The 19,935-nt window shown below is 37.2% G+C and overlaps 2 protein-coding genes and 1 long non-coding RNA gene across 3 annotated transcripts in view; 2 read left to right on the plus strand and 1 right to left on the minus strand.

The window, feature by feature from the left end:
- The window catches only part of LOC120746870 (butyrophilin subfamily 3 member A3-like), a 310,219-nt gene that overhangs the window by 150,561 nt on the left and 139,723 nt on the right, over nucleotides 1-19,935 (plus strand). The gene's annotated exons all lie outside the window — the stretch shown is intronic.
- Nucleotides 1,404-4,153, plus strand: LOC120746838 (butyrophilin subfamily 2 member A1-like). The gene is made up of 3 exons (XM_040052341.1): nucleotides 1,404-1,746; nucleotides 1,838-1,942; nucleotides 2,076-4,153. Exons 1-3 carry the CDS (start codon nucleotides 1,518-1,520, stop codon nucleotides 2,666-2,668), a joined length of 927 nt encoding a protein of 308 aa, XP_039908275.1. The 5' UTR covers nucleotides 1,404-1,517; the 3' UTR covers nucleotides 2,669-4,153.
- LOC120746860 lies at nucleotides 13,821-16,622 on the minus strand. The gene is made up of 5 exons (XR_005698955.1): nucleotides 16,558-16,622; nucleotides 16,326-16,409; nucleotides 16,011-16,100; nucleotides 14,469-14,552; nucleotides 13,821-14,251 (listed from the first exon to the last, which is right to left on the minus strand). It is a non-coding gene; the product is annotated as an uncharacterized LOC120746860 (long non-coding RNA).

Below are 19,935 nucleotides of genomic sequence, written 5' to 3' on the forward strand. Positions count from 1 at the left end.
AATAGACAGCTCTGTCTCTCTTTATTCTGACATTTAACTAATTCAAAAGACATTTCAATATTTATTTATCCAAAACAAAACAAGTTTACTCTAAATTGATGTTGTACAGTAAAAAAATGTTCTTGTGTTTCCATAAAGTGTATATAAATATCTGGTTTCAACTGTGGATATACTGCTGTGTATTGAAGTTCCTCTTGTTTTGCATAGAAATATCTCTGAACAACATACAAAGCATAATATATAAAATACTACCAGAGTTTTTTCTTTGAAGAAGCCCCTTATGTCCATTCTTGTATATCAGTGCATTACTGAAACCGATTTATTTAGCCGTGGAGGGAAACAACTGAAAATATGAAATAAACACACGTGTAAGCTAAGACTCTCTAAAGAAACAGCATTGCTGTTGTTCAGCTTTTCATTTCGGCCTTTGTTGATTCACTCGAAGAGCAAGTAACTACTATGGGTCAAGTGATCAGTTTGATATCAATCTTTCGTGATACACCGTCATATTTTCATTATTTGTACAGTACGAATGATTTGCTTTGGTACCTGGTCAAACTTCAGCTCTCCTCTGTCTGCCTGGCTGCACTTCTACAGCAAAAACAGGCAGCAGCTTCTCCCCCCCTCGCTCACGTGCGTAAGTGCTGTGCCTTGTGCCTGAGCTCGGATCATACCAAAATTAGGGGGAATTTACGACTGTGCGCTATGTGCTTCGAATATTGTGTGTAGTTTTTGTTTTATACAGTTGTCAGTCAGGCATCTAACTATGAAAGAAATTACACTCCAAAAAACCCCGGGCTTCTGAAAAAATGCAAGCCCCCCTGCCGATGATTTACAATATCCCAATGGCCAATTATGTTCCTCCTCCTCCTCAACCCTCCTTTCCATGTCTTTGGATCCATTGTTTACTGTAAAACCTGAATGAGCTGACTTTGGCCCTTTTATATATCCATTAAAGTTTCGGATTAGCATGTGATACATTTTGACTCCTAGTGTTTCCACTTGGTTAATTGTGTGCTAATTGAGCTCAAGCTGTGCTGACTTAAGTTAACATCATTGAATGCTAGTGCTTTCTAAATGACCACATGGTGTAAGCACTAAAAGATTTAGGGATTTGTGTGTAGTTTTGCAGTAACAGTTCACCACATCTAACTCATGTGTTAAAGCAGGGGGATAGTGTTTAAAGTTCAGGGAAATGGGTATGCTTTTTGAAAAATAGCATTATGGTTTTGAAATTTTAGTTCAAAAGATTGGTTATAGTATTTAAGCAATCGAGAAAAACTGTAATTGTCTTGAGGTAAAGTTACACAAAGGTTTAAATATGTACTTTTAAATGCTACCAGTACTCTTAAATGATTATTTCTGTAAATAATCATTTATGAAAAAAAGGATCATTTATTTAGTTTAAATATTGGACCAGTCATTGATGAAATGTGTCGTTTTTCTTTTTATCATCAGGTACTTCCTCCCAACCTGGTGTCAACTTAGCAGGACTCGATAAAGCGAGCAGCGGAGTGATGTTGGATTGTAAGTCTGCAGGATGGTATCCAGAGCCTGAAGTAATATGGATGGACAGTGAGGGACACCTCCTCTCTGCTGGACCTACAGAGACCCTCAGAGGTCCCGATGACCTCTATACTGTCAGCAGCAGAGTGACTGTGGAGAAGAGACATAACAACAACTTCACCTGCAGAGTCCAACAGAGGAACACCAACCAGACCAGAGAAACACACATATATGTTCCAGGTAGAAGAAAAACATTTAACTTAATAAATAAAATACCTTTAAGGCAAATGAAGGTGTTGTGCTTTTAAAATATACTTTTTTATTATTTCAGATGATTTCTTCGTGGTTCCAGCAAGTTGTGTTGTTGCTGTCACCTTTAATGTGATTTTCTGCCTCATATTTGTTCTTGCAGTCGCTATTTTTATGTGGAAAAACAGTGAGTTAATAATGTATTTGGTTTATTTATACATTCATTTCATGTCTGTCAAGTCTGTAAATTTGTGCTATTTTGAACTAAATGCATGTTAAAAAAAAGTGTATATGTTTAATTTTTATTTGTTTTCCTACAGAGATGAAAATTCAAGATACTCCTACCACAGAATGTCAGTCTTTCCTGGAAGATTTAGGCAACATAAATGGAAAACTTGATGAAGAGTTAAAAGTGTGTGAAGGAAAACAAAAGAATGCAGTACAGAAGATGATTGATGTTCTAAAGGAGATTTTGACTCAAATAGAGAAGCAGAAAGAACAATTTATCAGCCAAACAAAGGAGGCAGAAAGACTGGCTACGGAGAATGAGGAGAAGATTAGATTGGTTGAAAATGATCCTGTAGCAAAGGGAGATAAAGCAAAGGGATACTTCAAACTAAAAGAAATCATGATCGATGTCAAAGGGGAAATAGATAAGGTAAAACAAAATAATCAACAGTTTGGATTTAATACAGACACACTAATAAAGACTATAAATGATGAGGTTTCTAGAATGACACAACAGAAAGAAGAATTGGAGAAACACTTAGTGCAAATGAAAAGACAAATGGAGGAGATCGAGAGTAAGAGAAATAAGATCCAATCTAAGTTTGAGAATCTGCCAAAAAATAATAGAAATTTCAAAATGATTAGGCGGGGCAAAAAAAATTATTTAAATGACACAGTAGTGTAACTTATACTGTAAATTAAAAGTAACAAGAAATTTAAAAGCACAGTAAGAAGATATATATTTTTTCAATTGTGATTTGAATACTGTTAGTGGAAATAGAGGCTTTTCTGAAGTTTTGAAGCTTCATCTGAGAAAGCCTGGTTGGCTAAAAGAGCCAGTTAGCAGTTTGAAATAACTAAAAATGACTGCTCTTGATCAGCAGACCTAAAAGTGAGATGGGACATATAATTTTAAATGTTCTTATAGATAACCGAAGAAAGTGCATGCAGGCATTAAATAAATTAAAGTGGATCTTAATTTGGTATTTTAGTCAATCTAGAATATGACAAATTCCATAAATACAGTTTGTATTTATTGAAAGCAAACATTTAATTTAATTTAATTTTAATTAAATATTTAAATTATGATGCTAAGGTCCTGAGATATGAATATATGAGTATTTGTAAGTATTATTACTGATCAGTGGGATTAATTCCAAAAGTGGTGAAAGTCAATTTTTAACATCAGTTAAACCAGTCGTTATGAATTTGACAGAAACGATGATGTGGTAAGTAGTAAGTAAGTAAGTAAGTAAGTACTGCTGTGTCCTGTCAGTAAACAAGTGCTGAGCAATGTTTTGTTGTATTCATTTATTTTTAAATCTTCTACTTACTATTAGGAGTTAATGTGAGATATCAGGGTATGTTCTTGGTCTTCCAGATTGTGGCAGTCTTAAACATTACGTTGAAGTCAACTGGATTTCTTTTTAGGTTTATGAAAACATTTCACCTCTTATCTGAGATCTGACTTCCCAACAGCTAAAAGTTGTTGGGAAGTCACCTTTTAGAACTGAAGTCAACTATAAAACAGGTGGCTTCAGTTCAAATCTTTCAAGTTGAACTGAGATGAAGTCAATGATACTTTCTGTGGAGCTGTCACCTTGGACGTCATCCTAAGAGTCACTAACCCACCATGTCAACATGTGAGATCTCAGGATGACATTAACCAAGGTGTAAATCAGTGATGGAAGTGTGATCTGTGCACTGGAACTTAAAAACAAAGCTTCTTTCTACAACTAACACAGAAGAATAGATAGAAGTGGGATAAATTAAATTGTAAGGTATGCTAATATGAAAAGGCAGTTAAAATGTTGGTTTTGTGAATGTGTGTACAAATCATTTGCATGTTGATGCTTTTTAGTCTTTTAATGCTTTTTCTTGGTTTTTCCATGTTGTTTTTATAAATGTTATGTTGTACATTTTAGTGTGACATTGGTTACTTATTCTTGTGTATGTGAGCATTTTACAAATTCAAATTAATGGTTCTTTGATATGTATAAACTACAGACGTACTCACTTTTTAATTTTTTTTATATCTTGATTATTCAAATGTGTTCTGATGACTTAAGCTTGAAAAAATAAATTCATATAACTTATTGAGGAAAGGGTCCCATTTTAAGTGATTATCAAAAGAAAGGTTATGCAACTTCTTATTATTTCAACCTCAGATTCCTTGCCTTTGACTCATTTTCTGTGAAGAATATACACTAACACTTTATCACAATGTACCAATTACGTACAGAAACGAGTCACAAAAGGGTGGAGGTGCTGTGTCCCTTCACTGTCATTCTACTGCATGGCCTGATGTTAGAATTTTTTTTTTCTGTCCTTTCAAAACGTATTTCTTTAATACAAATAATACAATCTATTTTATAATATCTTGCATATTAAAATTGGTGAGATTTAAAGATAATTAAACTATTTAATTTTTGTATTTTCTCCTGAAAGTCTCTGAAATGTTCGGGTTGCAGCAAACCTTGAGTTTCCTTTTCCTTTTCCACTGTCTTCTATTGTGTGAATGTAAGTCTTTGTCTCTGTTTGTAAGAGAAATCTGTTTTTACACATTCACAGGTCCTTGTTTCCTGTCTTGGCATTAAAAAGCCAATAAATAAATAAATTTAAATATGTTGTATGCTTGTTTGTTTATGGTTGAGGATAGAGCGAGGTACCAGTAAATGTATGTGTGTTTCTCCTGAAGTGTTCATAACAACAGTCTGTGTGTGTTTACTTCTTCATGTTACTGACCTCTGCATTTCCCTTCTCCGGGTGATGATGTTCCTCTTTCAGTTCTTCAATGGCCTCCTTCAGCTTCTCCTTAGCTGCATGTTGATGTTTCTCAGACTAACAGACAAACAGATCAACACAAAGGTTCAGCCTGACTAAAACTATACTTCTTTGTACTTTTTAACGTGTTACTTATGCTCACATATTTTTTAAAACATCTTGAAAAACATTAAGATATCCTGTACATCGTTCACCATATTGAAAAAGATGAAAGATGTCCTATTCTGCATGAGAGGCTGAATCTCAGATGGTTCCTGTAATCAGCCATCTTACATTCACCATCTGAACAGATGGTGTCTGACAGTGCTATAAACAATGGTAGACTGGTGCGTAATAAGCAAGTGAATATTACAGAAAACAGAGATTTGAGATGGGAAACTGTTCTTGAAGCACAGTGAGAGAAAGAAAGAGCTAAGCAGGAAGTGTGATTTTATCATAGTGGAAGCCAAAAATCAAAGGCGAGAGGGAATTAATTACGATGTTTATCAAATGTGAAGCGTAGTTTTGATCTTCTTTTGCTGCTGCATGTCCATTTACATGGTGTTGAGTGAGAAAGCCAACATCTCACAGATTCTGATGCGTCCGGTCCGCGCTTTGTGTTCACGTCTTTGTGTGGAATCTATTTATCTGCTCTCATTTGCTGTTTTAGCTGTCTTGTGCTTGTTGAAATGAAAGCTTTAGGATTTAATGAATTGATATCGTGCTATTCAAGCTAAAATCAATTTTAATCAGAAAATCAAATATTGAATTAAAATATCTTGATACATGCTCAATCATCCAGATAAATAAATCCCCAAAAGTTGCTTCTGTTTATCTGAACGTAGCGTTTTCAGTCAGAGAAAAGTTTTGTCACTCATCCAAGTGACTTCTTCAGTCTTAGCTGAGTACAGATTTCCCGAACTTTATAAACAATACATCTGCATAATTACTGAAAGTAGCAACACTGGTGAACAGTGGGCTGAGGTTGGTTTCTTGATCATTATGCAAGTTGTCATCGTCATTAATCAACAACCCCTGATCAAACATAATTGATCAATGATGATTGATCAATGGCCATGAGTACCATCCACAGAGATTAGGGAAATTCCTGCAATCACAAACCATTGTGAGATGGTGAAAGATGTACCCCCTCCTCATTTATCCCACTGAAAACACTATGCCTAAACAAAAAGAACTTTTGGGAATTTCCATACCTGGATGACTGAGCATGCATCAAAATATGTAGTGTCAGTGTTTTTGGAATCTATATCAAATTTTAATTTCATTTTATGACAAAATAGTCAGACTTTAATAGTTTTCCAATAAAAACTTAACAGAATGAAACCAGGACCATCTTGTTGTAAGGCAACAATGCTAACCACCACGCCACCATACTGTACCTATAACTGAAAAATGTCAACCTTATGTAAGGGTTTAATAAAAATAAATAAATAAGTTTATACATTTTATATTTATATGTATTTTTCAGTGAATCTGTGGAAATATAACTTTGGGTTATTTATTTATTATTACAGTATGCTAGCTTCAAAGACTTTGGTACACAAACTTTTTAGTTTAGAAGAACTCTCAACAAGAAATCGATACAAAAATAAACAGGCACTCATACCATTTTCATCATGGATTCAGCTTCACAGTCAGCCTTCTTCTTTCTTTCCTCAGAAACTCTGAAGCACTGTGGAAACATGTTTTGAAATTTTGCTTAAATCAGCTGTGAAAATTGCTGTTTCATTTTCAATGAGTGTTTGATACAGATTAGGAAAACTCAGAATGTCATGCTGGTGGCCCTCCAGACTTTGAGAAGATATGAAAAGAACCACTGCTGTTGTGTGATTCTAAATAACATACTGCACAATGAAACACACAACAGAACAAAACATTTAAATATTAGGAAAGCAGATTATTTTTCTTTCTTGATGTATTATCCATGTATTATTTGCCTTTGTACGATTTCATGTTTTTTTCTTTTCTTTACACACACACACACTTTCTTCCCCATATACATGACATCTCTCTGGATTTTTTCTATTTTTTCATACATTTTTTGTTTTCTTGTCTTTTTCTTTCATATCACTCATTGGAACAATGTCCTGTGTCATTAGCTTCTCCTGCTCTTGGTCTGTTTCAGTTTTGTCTCTTTTTGAGGTGTTTGTTGTCCTTTATATTCATCACGGTGAGCTCTCCTAACATCTGTTAAAAGCATAGGTAAGAAAACAGTATGATGTTCTCTTGGGCTTTGGAATAGTAGCATAGCATATTAGCATCTGATTTTAAACTGAATTAGGAAGTACATATATTCTGTTATCTCTCATAACGCGAAATAGATGTTTATAAAAATTAATAATAACAATGGATTGGATTTATATAGCGCTTTTCAAGGCACCCAAAGTGCTTTACAATGCCACTATCCACTCACTGGTGGAGGTAAGCTACGGTTGTAGCCACAGCTGCCCTGGGGCAGACTGACAGAAGCAAGGCTGCCATATCGCGCCATCGACCCCTCTGGCCAACACCAGTAGGCGGTAGGGTAAAGTGTCTTGCCCAAGGACACAACGACTAGGACAGAGAGCCCAGGGATCGAACCGGCGACCTACCGGTTACAGATGCGCTTCCCAACCCCGTGAGCCACAGTCGTGATAAAGTGATAACGTGTAATTTACACAAATTTGCAAGTCTGTTGCTATAAAACATACAGGCAAAACTTTAGATATTAATTTAGACAGCATCATGAACTGATTTTTGTCTTACTTATTTTGTTTCGTCCCCATGTGAAAAAGACAAAGATGACATTTAAAGCCAAACTAACAGCCAAACCAATGACGAGGGGTGCAGCAGAACCAGTTGCGAACATGAAGAATTCATCTGAAACACCAAAAAGAGAATTACATATTGTTTTAATAGATTTTGTTTTTGACTGATTGACATTTTTATTTCTTCACAATAGTTTAATACTTTATAACAAATATGTTACTTCCCTGCAAATATTCAACTTCCACTGCATATTTTTTCATGAAATGTAATATAATAATTAAACCTTCAGGAATTCAGGTTAAAAAATAGATACATTAGATAATGATATAATTGCTAAGGTTACAGCTTCAAAGAATCAAAACTACATTGAGCACAACACAAAACATTTTGTGAAGGTGGAGAAAAAAAATTAGAAAAAAAAGGAACTAATATGTGACTGATATGTGCCATATCAGAAAACATTACAATATAATTTTATAAACGCACACACACACACACACACAAATAAAATAAATTATAACTGTCCTTTTATAAGTGTGGGTAACTACAAAAATGTACAAGAAGGACAACCAGAATACAGTTACTTAGATAATAAATGGGCAATCCAGCCATCTGATGAATTATGCAGCTCTGAAAATGAAAAGAAAAATATGATAATACAAACTGTTAGTAATAAATAAATAAAACATGGTCGAGCCAGTTTCATACTTTCACATTCAATTCAAATGTCATTGAATGTTCTGTGGCAGTACTATCTGTAAATAAAGCATATAAAGTCAGATATTAAACACTTTTTTTATTTAAAAAAAAATAATCACATAAAATTAGCAGAAAGTTTGAGCCTTTCCATAGATATAAATACAGAAGTAAATATAAACAGAAATATCCTCTTAAAATGTATACCTTAGCTCTAAATGTAGACCTGCTATTCTGTATGAGAAGTATTATATGTACAGTGGGGCAAAAAAGTATTTAGTCAGCCACCGATTGTGCAAGTTCCCCCACTTAAAATGATGACAGAGGTCAGTAATTTGCACCAGAGGTACACTTCAACTGTGAGAGACAGAATGTGAAAAAAAAATCCATGAATTCACATGGTAGGATTTGTAAAGAATTTATTCGTAAATCAGGGTGGCAAATAAGTATTTGGTCACCTCAAACAAGGAAAATCTCTGGCTCTCACAGACCTGTAACGTCTTCTGTAAGAAGCTTTTCTGTCCCCCACTCGTTACCTGTATGAATGGCACCTGTTTGAACTCATCATCTGTATAAAAGACACCTGTCCACAGCCTCAAACAGTCAGACTCCAAACTCCGCCATGGCCAAGACCAAAGAGCTCTCGAAGGACACCAGGAAAAGTATTGTAGACCTGCACCAGACTGGGAAGAGTGAATCTACAATAGGCAAGCAGCTTGGTGTGAAGAAATCAACTGTGGGAGCAATCATCAGAAAATGGAAGACATACAAGACCACTGATAATCTCCCACGATCTGGGGCTCCACGCAAGATCTCATCCCGTGGGGTCAAAATGATCATGAGAACGGTGAGCAAAGATCCCAGAACCACACGGGGGGACCTGGTGAATGACCTGCAGAGAGCTGGGACCAAAATAACAAAGGTCACCATCAGTAACACACTACAACGGCAGGGAATCAAATCCCGCAGTGCCAGACGTGTTCCGCTGCTGAAGCCAGTGCATGTCCAGGCCCGTCTGAAGTTTGCCAGAGAGCACATGGATGATACAGCAGAGGATTGGGAGAATGTCATGTGGTCAGATGAAACCAAAGTAGAACTTTTTGGTATAAACTCAACTCGTCGTGTTTGGAGGAAGAAGAATACTGAGTTGCATCCCAAGAACACCATACCTACTGTGAAGCATGGGGGTGGAAACATCATGCTATGGGGCTGTTTTTCTGCCAAGGGGACAGGACGACTGATCCGTGTTAAGGACAGAATGAATGGGGCCATGTATCGTGAGATTTTGAGCCAAAACCTCCTTCCATCAGTGAGAACTTTGAAGATGAAACGAGGCTGGGTCTTCCAACATGACAATGATCCAAAACACACCGCCCGGGCAACAAAGGAGTGGCTCCGTAAGAAGCATTTGAAAGTCCTGGAGTGGCCTAGCCAGTCTCCAGACCTCAACCCCATAGAAAATCTGTGGCGGGAGTTGAAAGTCCGTGTTGCTCGGCGACAGCCCCAAAACATCACTGCTCTCGAGAAGATCTGCATGGAGGAATGGGCCAAAATACCAGCTACTGTGTGTGCAAACCTGGTAAAGACCTATAGTAAACGTTTGACCTCTGTTATTGCCAACAAAGGTTATGTTACAAAGTATTGAGTTGTATTTTTGTTATTGACCAAATACTTATTTTCCACCCTGATTTACGAATAAATTCTTTACAAATCCTACCATGTGGATTCATGGATTTTTTTTTCACATTCTGTCTCTCACAGTTGAAGTGTACCTCTGGTGCAAATTACTGACCTCTGTCATCATTTTAAGTGGGGGAACTTGCACAATCGGTGGCTGACTAAATGCTTTTTTGCCCCACTGTATTTTGCATCAAGTGTATTTTCTAAAGCTAAAACTCAGAAATGAAAAAAAAAAAAAAGATACAACATACCTGCTGCATGATGTGGGATTCATTTGAAAAGAGCATATAATCTGAGTTAGTAAATCATTACTACAAAGGGAGAAATATGAATGTGAAAATATGGTGAAACTGAATGACATTCTTGCTTTTCAGTTTCAGGAATGAGGGAATCCACATGGCAAGTTTTCATCCTAGGTGCCATCCATCCATTTTCTTCCACTTACCTGGGGCCGGGTCACGGGGCAGCAGCCCAAGCAGAGAAGCCCAGATCTCCGTTTCCCCAGCTGCCTCCTCCAGCTTGTCCGAGGGAACACCAAGGCATTCCCAGGACAGCCGAGAGATATAATCTCTCCAGCATGTCCTGGGTCTGCCCTGGGGCCTCCTCCCAGTGGGACATGCCCGGAACACCTCACCCGGGAGGCGCCCAGGAGGCATCCTTGTCAGATGCCCGAACCACCTCAACTGGCTCCTTTCATGCATAATTGCAGTTGAACAACAAAAGCCTCAATACACAATATATACAAGCTTGTGTGTGCATTGTGTGCCAAAAAACAGCGTGTTCAAAGTACAAATCAGTTTATATGATCTATATAAGAGTATCTTGGATTAAATTCTAGTCCCATATCTAGCAAGTGAAAATAAAAAAATAAATAAAATAAACAATAAAAGGTGAATCAAATAGACCATTACGGCAAGGCTGGGATGGTCCATTTGGTAAAGTAAATCCGTTGGGCATCTTTCTTCGCCTTTAGACAATAATTCTGATGGCAAAAGAGCCAAACGGGTCAGGCAAAAAAAAAAAAAAAAATTCTAGCCAGTCTGTTGTTGCTGAAACAATTAAACAATAAGAAAAACAGTAGTTGGTAAAACCTATAACACACCACATGATAGTCTAAAGAGTCTGGACTTCTTTTAAACTGGGCATACACTGTGCAATTTTTTCAGTCGCGTTATTCAGCTCCTGCTCAAACTGTGCGATTGAATCCCAGGGGTGAGAAGTTCACTACACGGCTCGATGCTCTGATGCGACCTGAGTGCTCACACTGTGTCCATAAAATGAAGCTTATAACACAAAATCTGTCTCTGTCTCTCGCTCTCCCGCTCTGTCTCCCTCTCTGTCTTTCACGCACACAGACACACACACCACCACCAATAACTTTGCTAAATTACTAATGAAAAGCATCGTTCAGGCAGCTGTGATTGAGCAGCAATGTCCATCCAACTCTTTTCACAGTTGTTGTGGTCGTGATAATTTTGTGAGGCCACATCGAAAAGGCTCGGATGAGCTTGCCAAAGTTCTCCAAGTTGTGCCTCCATCACTTGTGTCCAGATCACACGCTGCACTGCCGTGATACTCCGTCAGGGAAAAAGAGTGGAAGATATAAAGATATAGAAGAAGAAGATTCAAATAGTAGTGTTCAGTAACCTTTTTTCATTTATATTTGTTTAAAATAAATGTGTTTTTTTCTGCATACATCTTACTTATTAGTATTATTTTTAATTACTTGTCACAAAATATAAGGACCACTTTTGCTCAAAATATTTACATAAAATTTACCTAGAGGTAAATATCAAATTGAACCATGTGTGGTCTGTATTATTAGTTAGAAATGAGATAAGCAAAACCTTATTTTTTACATAAATTGAAATGGAATTATTGGTTTAATAACACAATAATATAGCAGGTGAATCAAACCCAATGTTAGCTGAGCAACCAAAATATGAACACAGTGTAGCTCACAGTATTTTGACTTGTCCTCAAACCAGGTGACTGATAATGTCCAAAAAATGAGAAGGTGGTGCCTGCATGTTTTAAAATAAAAATACAAAATGGGCATTTTAAATGAGAAGTTTTAAAATTGAATTAAAAAAAAAATGATTTTGAGATAACAAAGTAAGTATTCAAGTGTTTAGAAAGCATTACAGTGGGTTGTGGTTTTGTTCAGTGTTTAAGATGATGGTGAGCTGCAAATGGTGTTCAGAGCTCCAGGGCAGGTTAGGGTCAACCACACCAGGTAAAGGCAGAGATCATGTAGATCTGAGTGTCATAACTGTAAATGTATTAAATACGAAGATCACAAAATGGCAGGTAGGCAATATTATGAAGAAAGAGAAAACAAAATGTAACAAGAAAAGCTGAAAAAAATGGAAAAATATTTACAGTGATTTCTACTCAGCCTTGAATGTTAATGATGTACCTTTAATTGAGAGGATAACACAAGTTAGTCATTCATGTGGGAAGCATACAGGAGTTTTTAGTTTCATAAAATACAGAAGAGTTGTGAGAAACAGTCTCTATTACCAGCTGACAAAAAACAAACACATACGTGTTTAAAACATCTTTCTCTAAACACAAATGCTGGATGGTGTAATATGACACAATACAATCCTCTGTAATGCCATTTTCTTTTTGTTTTTTTGGTTTATCAATGACTGTTTTTTTTTTTTTCTTCTTCTTTCGTCAGAGGGATTCTTTTCTTAATACTTTGAGTATTTCTCAGTGAAATGCTCTTGCTTTGAATGATTAGAGTCTGCACATGAAATTAACCTTGGTCTTCAGCTCATTCTTCAACTTTTCCATTTCTTTTTCGAGTTGCTCCCTTTTTTCTATTTCCTCCTTCAGTCTCCCCTCCAACTAAGAGGAATAGAAGAGAAGAAAAAAAGACAACACGATGCATATTTTACTTTATTTACATTATATAATACTCTGGTCAGGATAATTTATTCATAATTTTAAGTCGTGCATGTGAGATTCAGGTGTAACAGCCAGAGTGCTACTTAACTAAATGACATGAATCTTTAAAATAACCACATTTCACTAAAGTTAAGGGAAAAAGCTCAAAGTGAGTTGTTAAGATGGTGAAGAAAAATGAAGAATCTGATGTTGCTCCGGTTTCAAAGGACAATAAATAATATTAGTTCTTTGTGTAATGGTAGTGCATATGTGTCGTTTTAGTGGTTTGTTGTCCCTGAGTTTCTATGATGTCAGTATGTCCTCAATAAATCTGCAACATTTAGATTATGAGGGAAATATTAAAAAAAAAAAAGCTTGTAAGTGAATTAACCTCTTTGTTCTTGATCAGGACATCATTCAACTCAGATTCAGTTTGTGCCTCCTTCCGCTCCTCAATGCTGAGCTGCTTAGAAAGCTGTTAAAAAATGACAGACAGACAGCTTACTTTTGAATACATGAAAATAAATTTGAAATTAAAATGCATCTGTTATTATTAGTGGGACTGTAAAGAAGACGTTACAGGGTCATTAAATGTTTAACTGAATATATAACATAGTGATAAAACACTTGTGTTTTCAGATGACCTATTATACCTGGGCTGTCAGTCTTTTAACAAGGGAGCAGACATAAATAAAATAAAACTTTTCTAGAGTTTCATCTGTTACATGATGAACATTGAAAGTATATCTAGTTATCAAGACATATTTCTCTTCTGCTTATCAAGTTCAGGGTCGTGGGGGGCTAGATCCTGTCCCAGCTGCCACTGGGGGAGAGGCGGGGTACCACCTGGATGGGTGGCTGGTCTGTCACAGGACTAACACAGAGAGACTGTTCACACTCACATTTATATCTATGGGCAATTTCAAATCATCGGTTAACCTAACCCCACTAACTGCATTTCTTGTCCATGCAGACATGGGGAAGAAAATCCAAACTCCACACAGAAAGGCCGTGGTCAAATGATAGACTTGAACCCAAGACCTTGGTCCAATGAGGCTGCCCAATGTCTGGTTATATTGTCTCAAATATTTATAGATTACTACTTTCTTTATATTGACTCCTACAATCTATTTTATATCTTCATGTGGGTGGGGGTGGTATATGAGTGCAATATGCCACGTTGTTCTTCATCTGAGTTTGTGTATGCTTAATTTTTAGACCTACTTATTTTTTTATGTTTTACTGTGCTGTAAAACCTTAGAACAAAAGAGGGTAGACTCTCTTTATCACAAGGCTGTGCGTGTGTTTCTTTAAAATTATGTTTAGGGCAAAGTCCCAGTAAATTTTGAGATTTAAAAAAAACGTGTGTGTTTAATTCTGTCTTTAGCTCGCTGATCTCAGATTTCGTTTTCGTTTTCTCCACCTCTTCTTTCAGTCCTTCAGTAGCTTCCTTCCCTTTCTCCAGCTAATAGACAGAAAGATGAAATTTAATGTCAGCATGTGTATCGTTGTTGTATATATTTCTATAATTTTTCTTCACATGGATATAAATAAGAAAAAGAAAATAGGAATGAGGACGTGAAAGCAAAGCCAGCAAGTTTTATTTTAAAATCACCATTTCATCTAAAATATATGCAGATTTTCTCCTCTGTATTTTATTTTTGAATAAGTTTAAGATAAACCTCTTTTTCTATGGTCTTCAGCAGCTTTTGCAGTTGTTGTTTCTCATCTTTCAGGGTATTGATGGAAGCCATGAGACTGTCCACCTGAAAAACAAGATTTTTGTTTTTTAATTTATTAATTAATGTAATGAAAATTAATCAACTAGTTGGAAATATCTCTTTAGAATTACACTAGTTTGGTAAAAATGTTAAACTGATATTTTTTAAAAACTTATCAGTTTTGAGCATGGTTATACTGATGGCTTTACAGAAATCTTACAGCCATCCAAAAATCCTTGTTTGTTTGGGATTTTTCCCTTCATATTTGTGAATCCACATAATGAAGCTCAGTGATTCACCACCACATTGATATTGTGTGATATGTGACACAATGATACATATTGATGGATGTGTGTGTACATGTCTTTTAATCTGTTTGTTTTCTTCTGTCTTGTTGTCCAGTTGTTTTTGTGTCTCCCTCAGTTCTTCACTCAACTTCTTATCAGCTTGTTTTTGGTTCTCTGGCTGACAAACAAAGAGAAAATGCGATGTTTGAACAGGTAGTGACTTAAAGGCTCTTTAGAAATTTGGTATCATTCTTTACTGTAAGCTTAGTAATAGACCCATACTTTTGTATGTCACAGATTTGTCTCGATAATTAATTCTTAATTCTTAAAATTAAAAAATAAAAAGGAAAACAAAGCAAAAACACAAAAAAGCACTATTAAATCTTTTACTTTACATAATTTTTTTGTCAAATGTGACAGCAGTAACAATACCTTCATTGTCATTCTATTTTATAATAAAATTTGATAACTTTCAAATAGTGACCCAAAATACACAAAAATGAAAATATTTTTAAATGCTATACTTGTTTTACAGATGCAACAAGTTGACCTGTATCTTTTTAGATGGATATTAGATCCACCAGTGTGGGTCAAATTAATGAAAACTAGAGAATCTTGAAATTTTAAAACTATACATGACATATCTGTATGTCTGTATTTTTATGGCACAGGTGTGACACTGCTCAACGGGGGGGGCCTTGACACTGGCACAAAAACTGTTTGTCTACAGCATTAATCCAGTTTCACGTAGACACAGGCACACAGACACATGCAGGACTATAAAAACCTGCAGGTGTCTGAATCTTGAAATACTGAAATAGTAAAACAGCGCAGGGGTGATGATTATGGTGCACATAAGGAACAGAGGTCATACAGAAGTCAGAGGGCAACTTGAAACAGACATAAGATATACACCTTCCAAGTACTTACAATGTAACAAAATAATCTACACAAAATAAAATTATTTCTATTTATTCTTCACTAACTGAAAATAAAACAGGGGTTGGATGTGATAAGATTACAAAGGCACCTGAGCTGCTGTTTCACTAATTGTGGGAAATCAAAATTCCTAATTATGCAAGGTTTTCTACCACTGCTTTGAGTGAACAGACCAGCTGTCATAGACTCTTATGATGAAGGAATTCATCTGGAATGCACAGTGACAGCATGAAATATAATAATATATATAAAGACGTTATTTATTTGTACTTCTTACCTGCTCATTCTCTCCTCTTAGTTCAGTCAGCTCTTTGTCAGACCCTTGATTATTAATGACAGACTTGAGATGATGTTTGGACTCACACTGCTAAAGAACACCAGAAGAGAAACATGCAGGTCTAAACACAAATTTATGCAAACTCATATTGTTTATTTTTTGTTGTTGTAGTTTCATGTTGTGCGTATTGGAGATTTCTCAGTTTTAAGATTAAGATGAATTATTTATGTATTATCTAAAGTTCTGAATGAATTTTTTTAGAGAAGAAACACATTGACATGAAATGGCATGTACATAATAATGAAAAAAGAAAACCTTCTCTTTTAAAGTTGTGACTTCTCTGACATGGTCCTCCCTTCCATGCTGAGTATTGTTAAGGTTTTTGAAGGAATACCTTAACTGAGATGACGCACAACAGACATGTAACACACTTTCTTTGAGCAAACATGTTAGAAAATCATACTAAAAGTAGTTGTGAAGTAATGGAGTTTTCATTACTCTGTGCATAATAAATGTAAAGCAACAGTGACTGTACGTTACGGCTTACCAAAGCAAACCAGGATGGCTGGGATTCAGCAGCTTGGTTTCCCTCCAAATGGGAATGAAAAAAAATATTTACATGATCACCTATAAACACATGCAGTGTGTATATATATATATATTAGATTATAGCCAATCTGCAACACATGCATTTCAGAGTTTTACCTACACCTCCCCAACATTTCAGAGTTGGGGAGGTGTAGCTGGGGGACTGATCTTCCATCTCCCCCCCCCCCCCCATTGGAATGTCGTTCGGACTGGAGAAGTGTAGTCGGATGGTAACAAAGAGAGGGAAGGTAGTCAGAACTGAGGGGATTGAACTACCAGAAGGCAACATTGCAGACATAGAGGACAGTTACAAGTACCTGGGGATCCCGCAGGCAAATGGGAACCATGAAGAGGCCGCTAGAAAGGCTGCAACCACCAAGTACCTGCAGAGGGTCAGGCAAGTCCTGAGGAGTCAGCTGAATGGTAAGAACAAGATCCGGGCCATCAACACATACGCCCTGCCCGTGATCAGGTACCCTGCTGGGGTAATAGGCTGGCCAAAGGAGGAGATAGAAGCCACTGACATAAATACAAGAAAGCTCCTTACCATGCATGGAGGGTTTCACCCCAAGTCCAGCACCCTGAGGCTGTACGCTAAGCGGAAGGAAGGGGGCCGGGGACTGGTGAGTGTCAGCACCACAGTCCAGGATGAGACAACGAACATCCAAGAATACATTGGGAAGATGGCCCCAACTGACCGAGTGCTCAGTGAATACCTCAGGCAGCAGAAACCCAAGAAAGAGGAGGGAGACGAGGAACCATCATGGAAGGACAGGCCCCTGCACGGTATGTACCACCGGCAGATAGAGGAGGTGGCTGATATCCAGAAATCCTACCAGTGGCTGGACAAAGCTGGACTGAAAGACAGCACAGAGGCACTAATCATGGCAGCACAAGAACAAGCTCTGAGTACAAGATCCATAGAGGCTGGGGTCTATCACACCAGGCAAGACCCCAGGTGCAGGCTGTGTAAAGAGGCCCCAGAGACAATCCAGCACATAACAGCAGGGTGCAAGATGCTAGCAGGCAAGGCATACATGGAACGCCATAACCAAGTGGCCGGCATAGTGTACAGGAACATCTGTGCCGAGTATAACCTGGAAGTCCCGAGGTCAAAATGGGAGATGCCCCCAAGGGTGATGGAGAATGACTGAGCTAAGATCCTGTGGGACTTCCAGATACAGACGGACAAAATGGTGGTGGCTAACCAACCGGACATAGTGGTGGTAGACAAACAGAAGAAGACGGCCGTAGTGATCGATGTAGCGGTTCCGAATGACAGCAATATCAGGAAGAAGGAACACGAGAAGCTGGAGAAATACCAAGGGCTCAGAGAAGAGCTCGAGAGGATGTGGAGGGTGAAGGTAACAGTGGTCCCCGTGGTAATCGGAGCACTAGGTGCGGTGACTCCCAAGCTAGGCGAGTGGCTCCAGCAGATCCCGGGAATAACATCGGAGATCTCTGTCCAGAAGAGCGCAGTCCTGGGAACAGCTAAGATACTGCGCAGGACCCTCAAGCTCCCAGGCCTCTGGTAGAGGACCCGAGCTTCAAGGATAAACCGCCCGCAGGGGCGTGCTGGGTGGGGTTTTTTTATATATATATGCTGATGTAAAAACTTGGCCATTCAACATAAGAAAGTAGTGACTAACCTAATATTTTGGGCAAATAAAGTTGCTGAAGCTTGACCAGCTTAATTGAGTTGATAAACTAAAGCAACCCCAGATGTCACTCCATGCACTGAAGAATACATTTCTTCCTCGAAGCTGACTGTTCACCACTATTGTAATAATTTTTTATAAAGTACAGTTTTTCACTAAATTCTAATGGTTTCTGTTTTTACCTTAGTTGTTTTCTTTGCTTGATGCAGGTCAATAATTTCTATCTAGAGTAATCTTTTCCATGAACACAGGATCTTCCAACAGAGTTGTTTAAGAAAATGCACTTCAGTCAGTTGAGGTTAAATAACGTCGTGCCAGATGTGACGGTTGCTTAGTTAAATCCAGGTGTTGTTGTTTTCCTTTGTACAGGTCATGTATTTCACACTTGTGTTGAAATTAATTTAATTGAGACCTACCTGTTTTTCCTCAGTTTCATTCATCTCTGCTTTATTCTCCGTGTTTTCCACAGCCTCATCCTCGACATGTTTTGTACTGAACAACTGAAAACAGACAAATACGTATATAATATGTATATGGAATAATTATATGTATATAAAATAAGGAAGTAATACAGTTGCCTCTGGCCTTGATTACTAGAGACCTTCAGAAATTATATAAAATATATATTTATTGGTATTTACTAAACAAACATCCTGGATAGCCTGGAAGTGTTTCTGTTTTCGTATTTACAGTGATAGAGAGAGGAGAATTAAGTAGAAAGTAGTTTGGTTGTTACATCTAAACAATTGCACATTGTCACATTTTGTTTTATCAGATCTATCAGTATTTAGCATTGTGTTCCCTTGCTTACACTAAATGCTTCATTGAAAACACAAAAGTGTTTTTATTATAAAGTTCTACTGTGTTTTAGTTTATTTACTGAACCTGTAATGATCACATTGCTGTTTCTTACATGACTGCTTGTGTTAGCACCTTCTTCCAAAACCTCAGATGGCACTGGTTCATGTGCCATTAGTTTTCCGTGCTCATTTTCTTTCTGATTTATGTCCCTTTTAGAGTAACTGTATTTTTGTCCCTTCTCCATTTCATCCAACTGGTTCCTCCTTGTCTCTGTGTAAAATAAGAACAGTAGATTTGGTTTTAAGTTACCCAGTTACCCTGATGATAACAAATAAAACTAGATTATCTGTTTTTATTTAGATTCACTTCATTACACATTTTGAAAATACCTATTAAACACATGAGAATAATTTCCCATTTGTGACTTACTGGTTATTTGTTGTCTCCATTTAAACATAAACAAGCCACTTGCTAAAGTTAAAATGGTGCAAACAGTCAAACAAACAATGATGGGTACAGCAGGACTGCACACGAGCGGGAAGAAATCATCTGCAATGAGAACATATACATGAATGGAATGACATCTTGATCAAACTAGACTCACTTAAAACCAAAATCGACATCATGCCACGTATTTACAAATTGTGTTTACCTGGAACATGTATGTGTGTCTCTCTGCTCTGGTTGGTGTTCCTCTGTTGGACTCTGCAGGTGATGTTGTTGCTGTGTCTCTTCTCCACAGTCACTCTGCTGCTGACAGTATAGAGGTCATCAGGACCTCTGAGGGTCTCTGTAGGTCCAGCAGAGAGGAGGTTTCCCTCACCGTCCAACCACAGCAGCTCAGGCTCTGGATACCAGCCTGCAGACTCACACTGTAA

This window comes from Simochromis diagramma, unplaced genomic scaffold (genome assembly GCF_900408965.1).
Source record: "Simochromis diagramma unplaced genomic scaffold, fSimDia1.1 OVJJ01000365.1, whole genome shotgun sequence".
Lineage (NCBI taxonomy): Eukaryota > Metazoa > Chordata > Actinopteri > Cichliformes > Cichlidae > Simochromis > Simochromis diagramma.

What these genes read in the sequence shown, in the direction of transcription:
- LOC120746838 (XM_040052341.1), top strand. Translation starts at nt 1,518, where the DNA reads ATGTTGGATTGTAAGTCTGCAGGATGGTATCCAGAGCCTGAAGTAATA. An exon ending in AACACACATATATGTTCCAG is followed by an intron (nt 1,747 to 1,837) that starts GTAGAAGAAAAA and finishes TTATTATTTCAG; the next exon opens with ATGATTTCTTCGTGGTTCCA. An exon ending in TATTTTTATGTGGAAAAACA is followed by an intron (nt 1,943 to 2,075) that starts GTGAGTTAATAA and finishes GTTTTCCTACAG; the next exon opens with AGATGAAAATTCAAGATACT.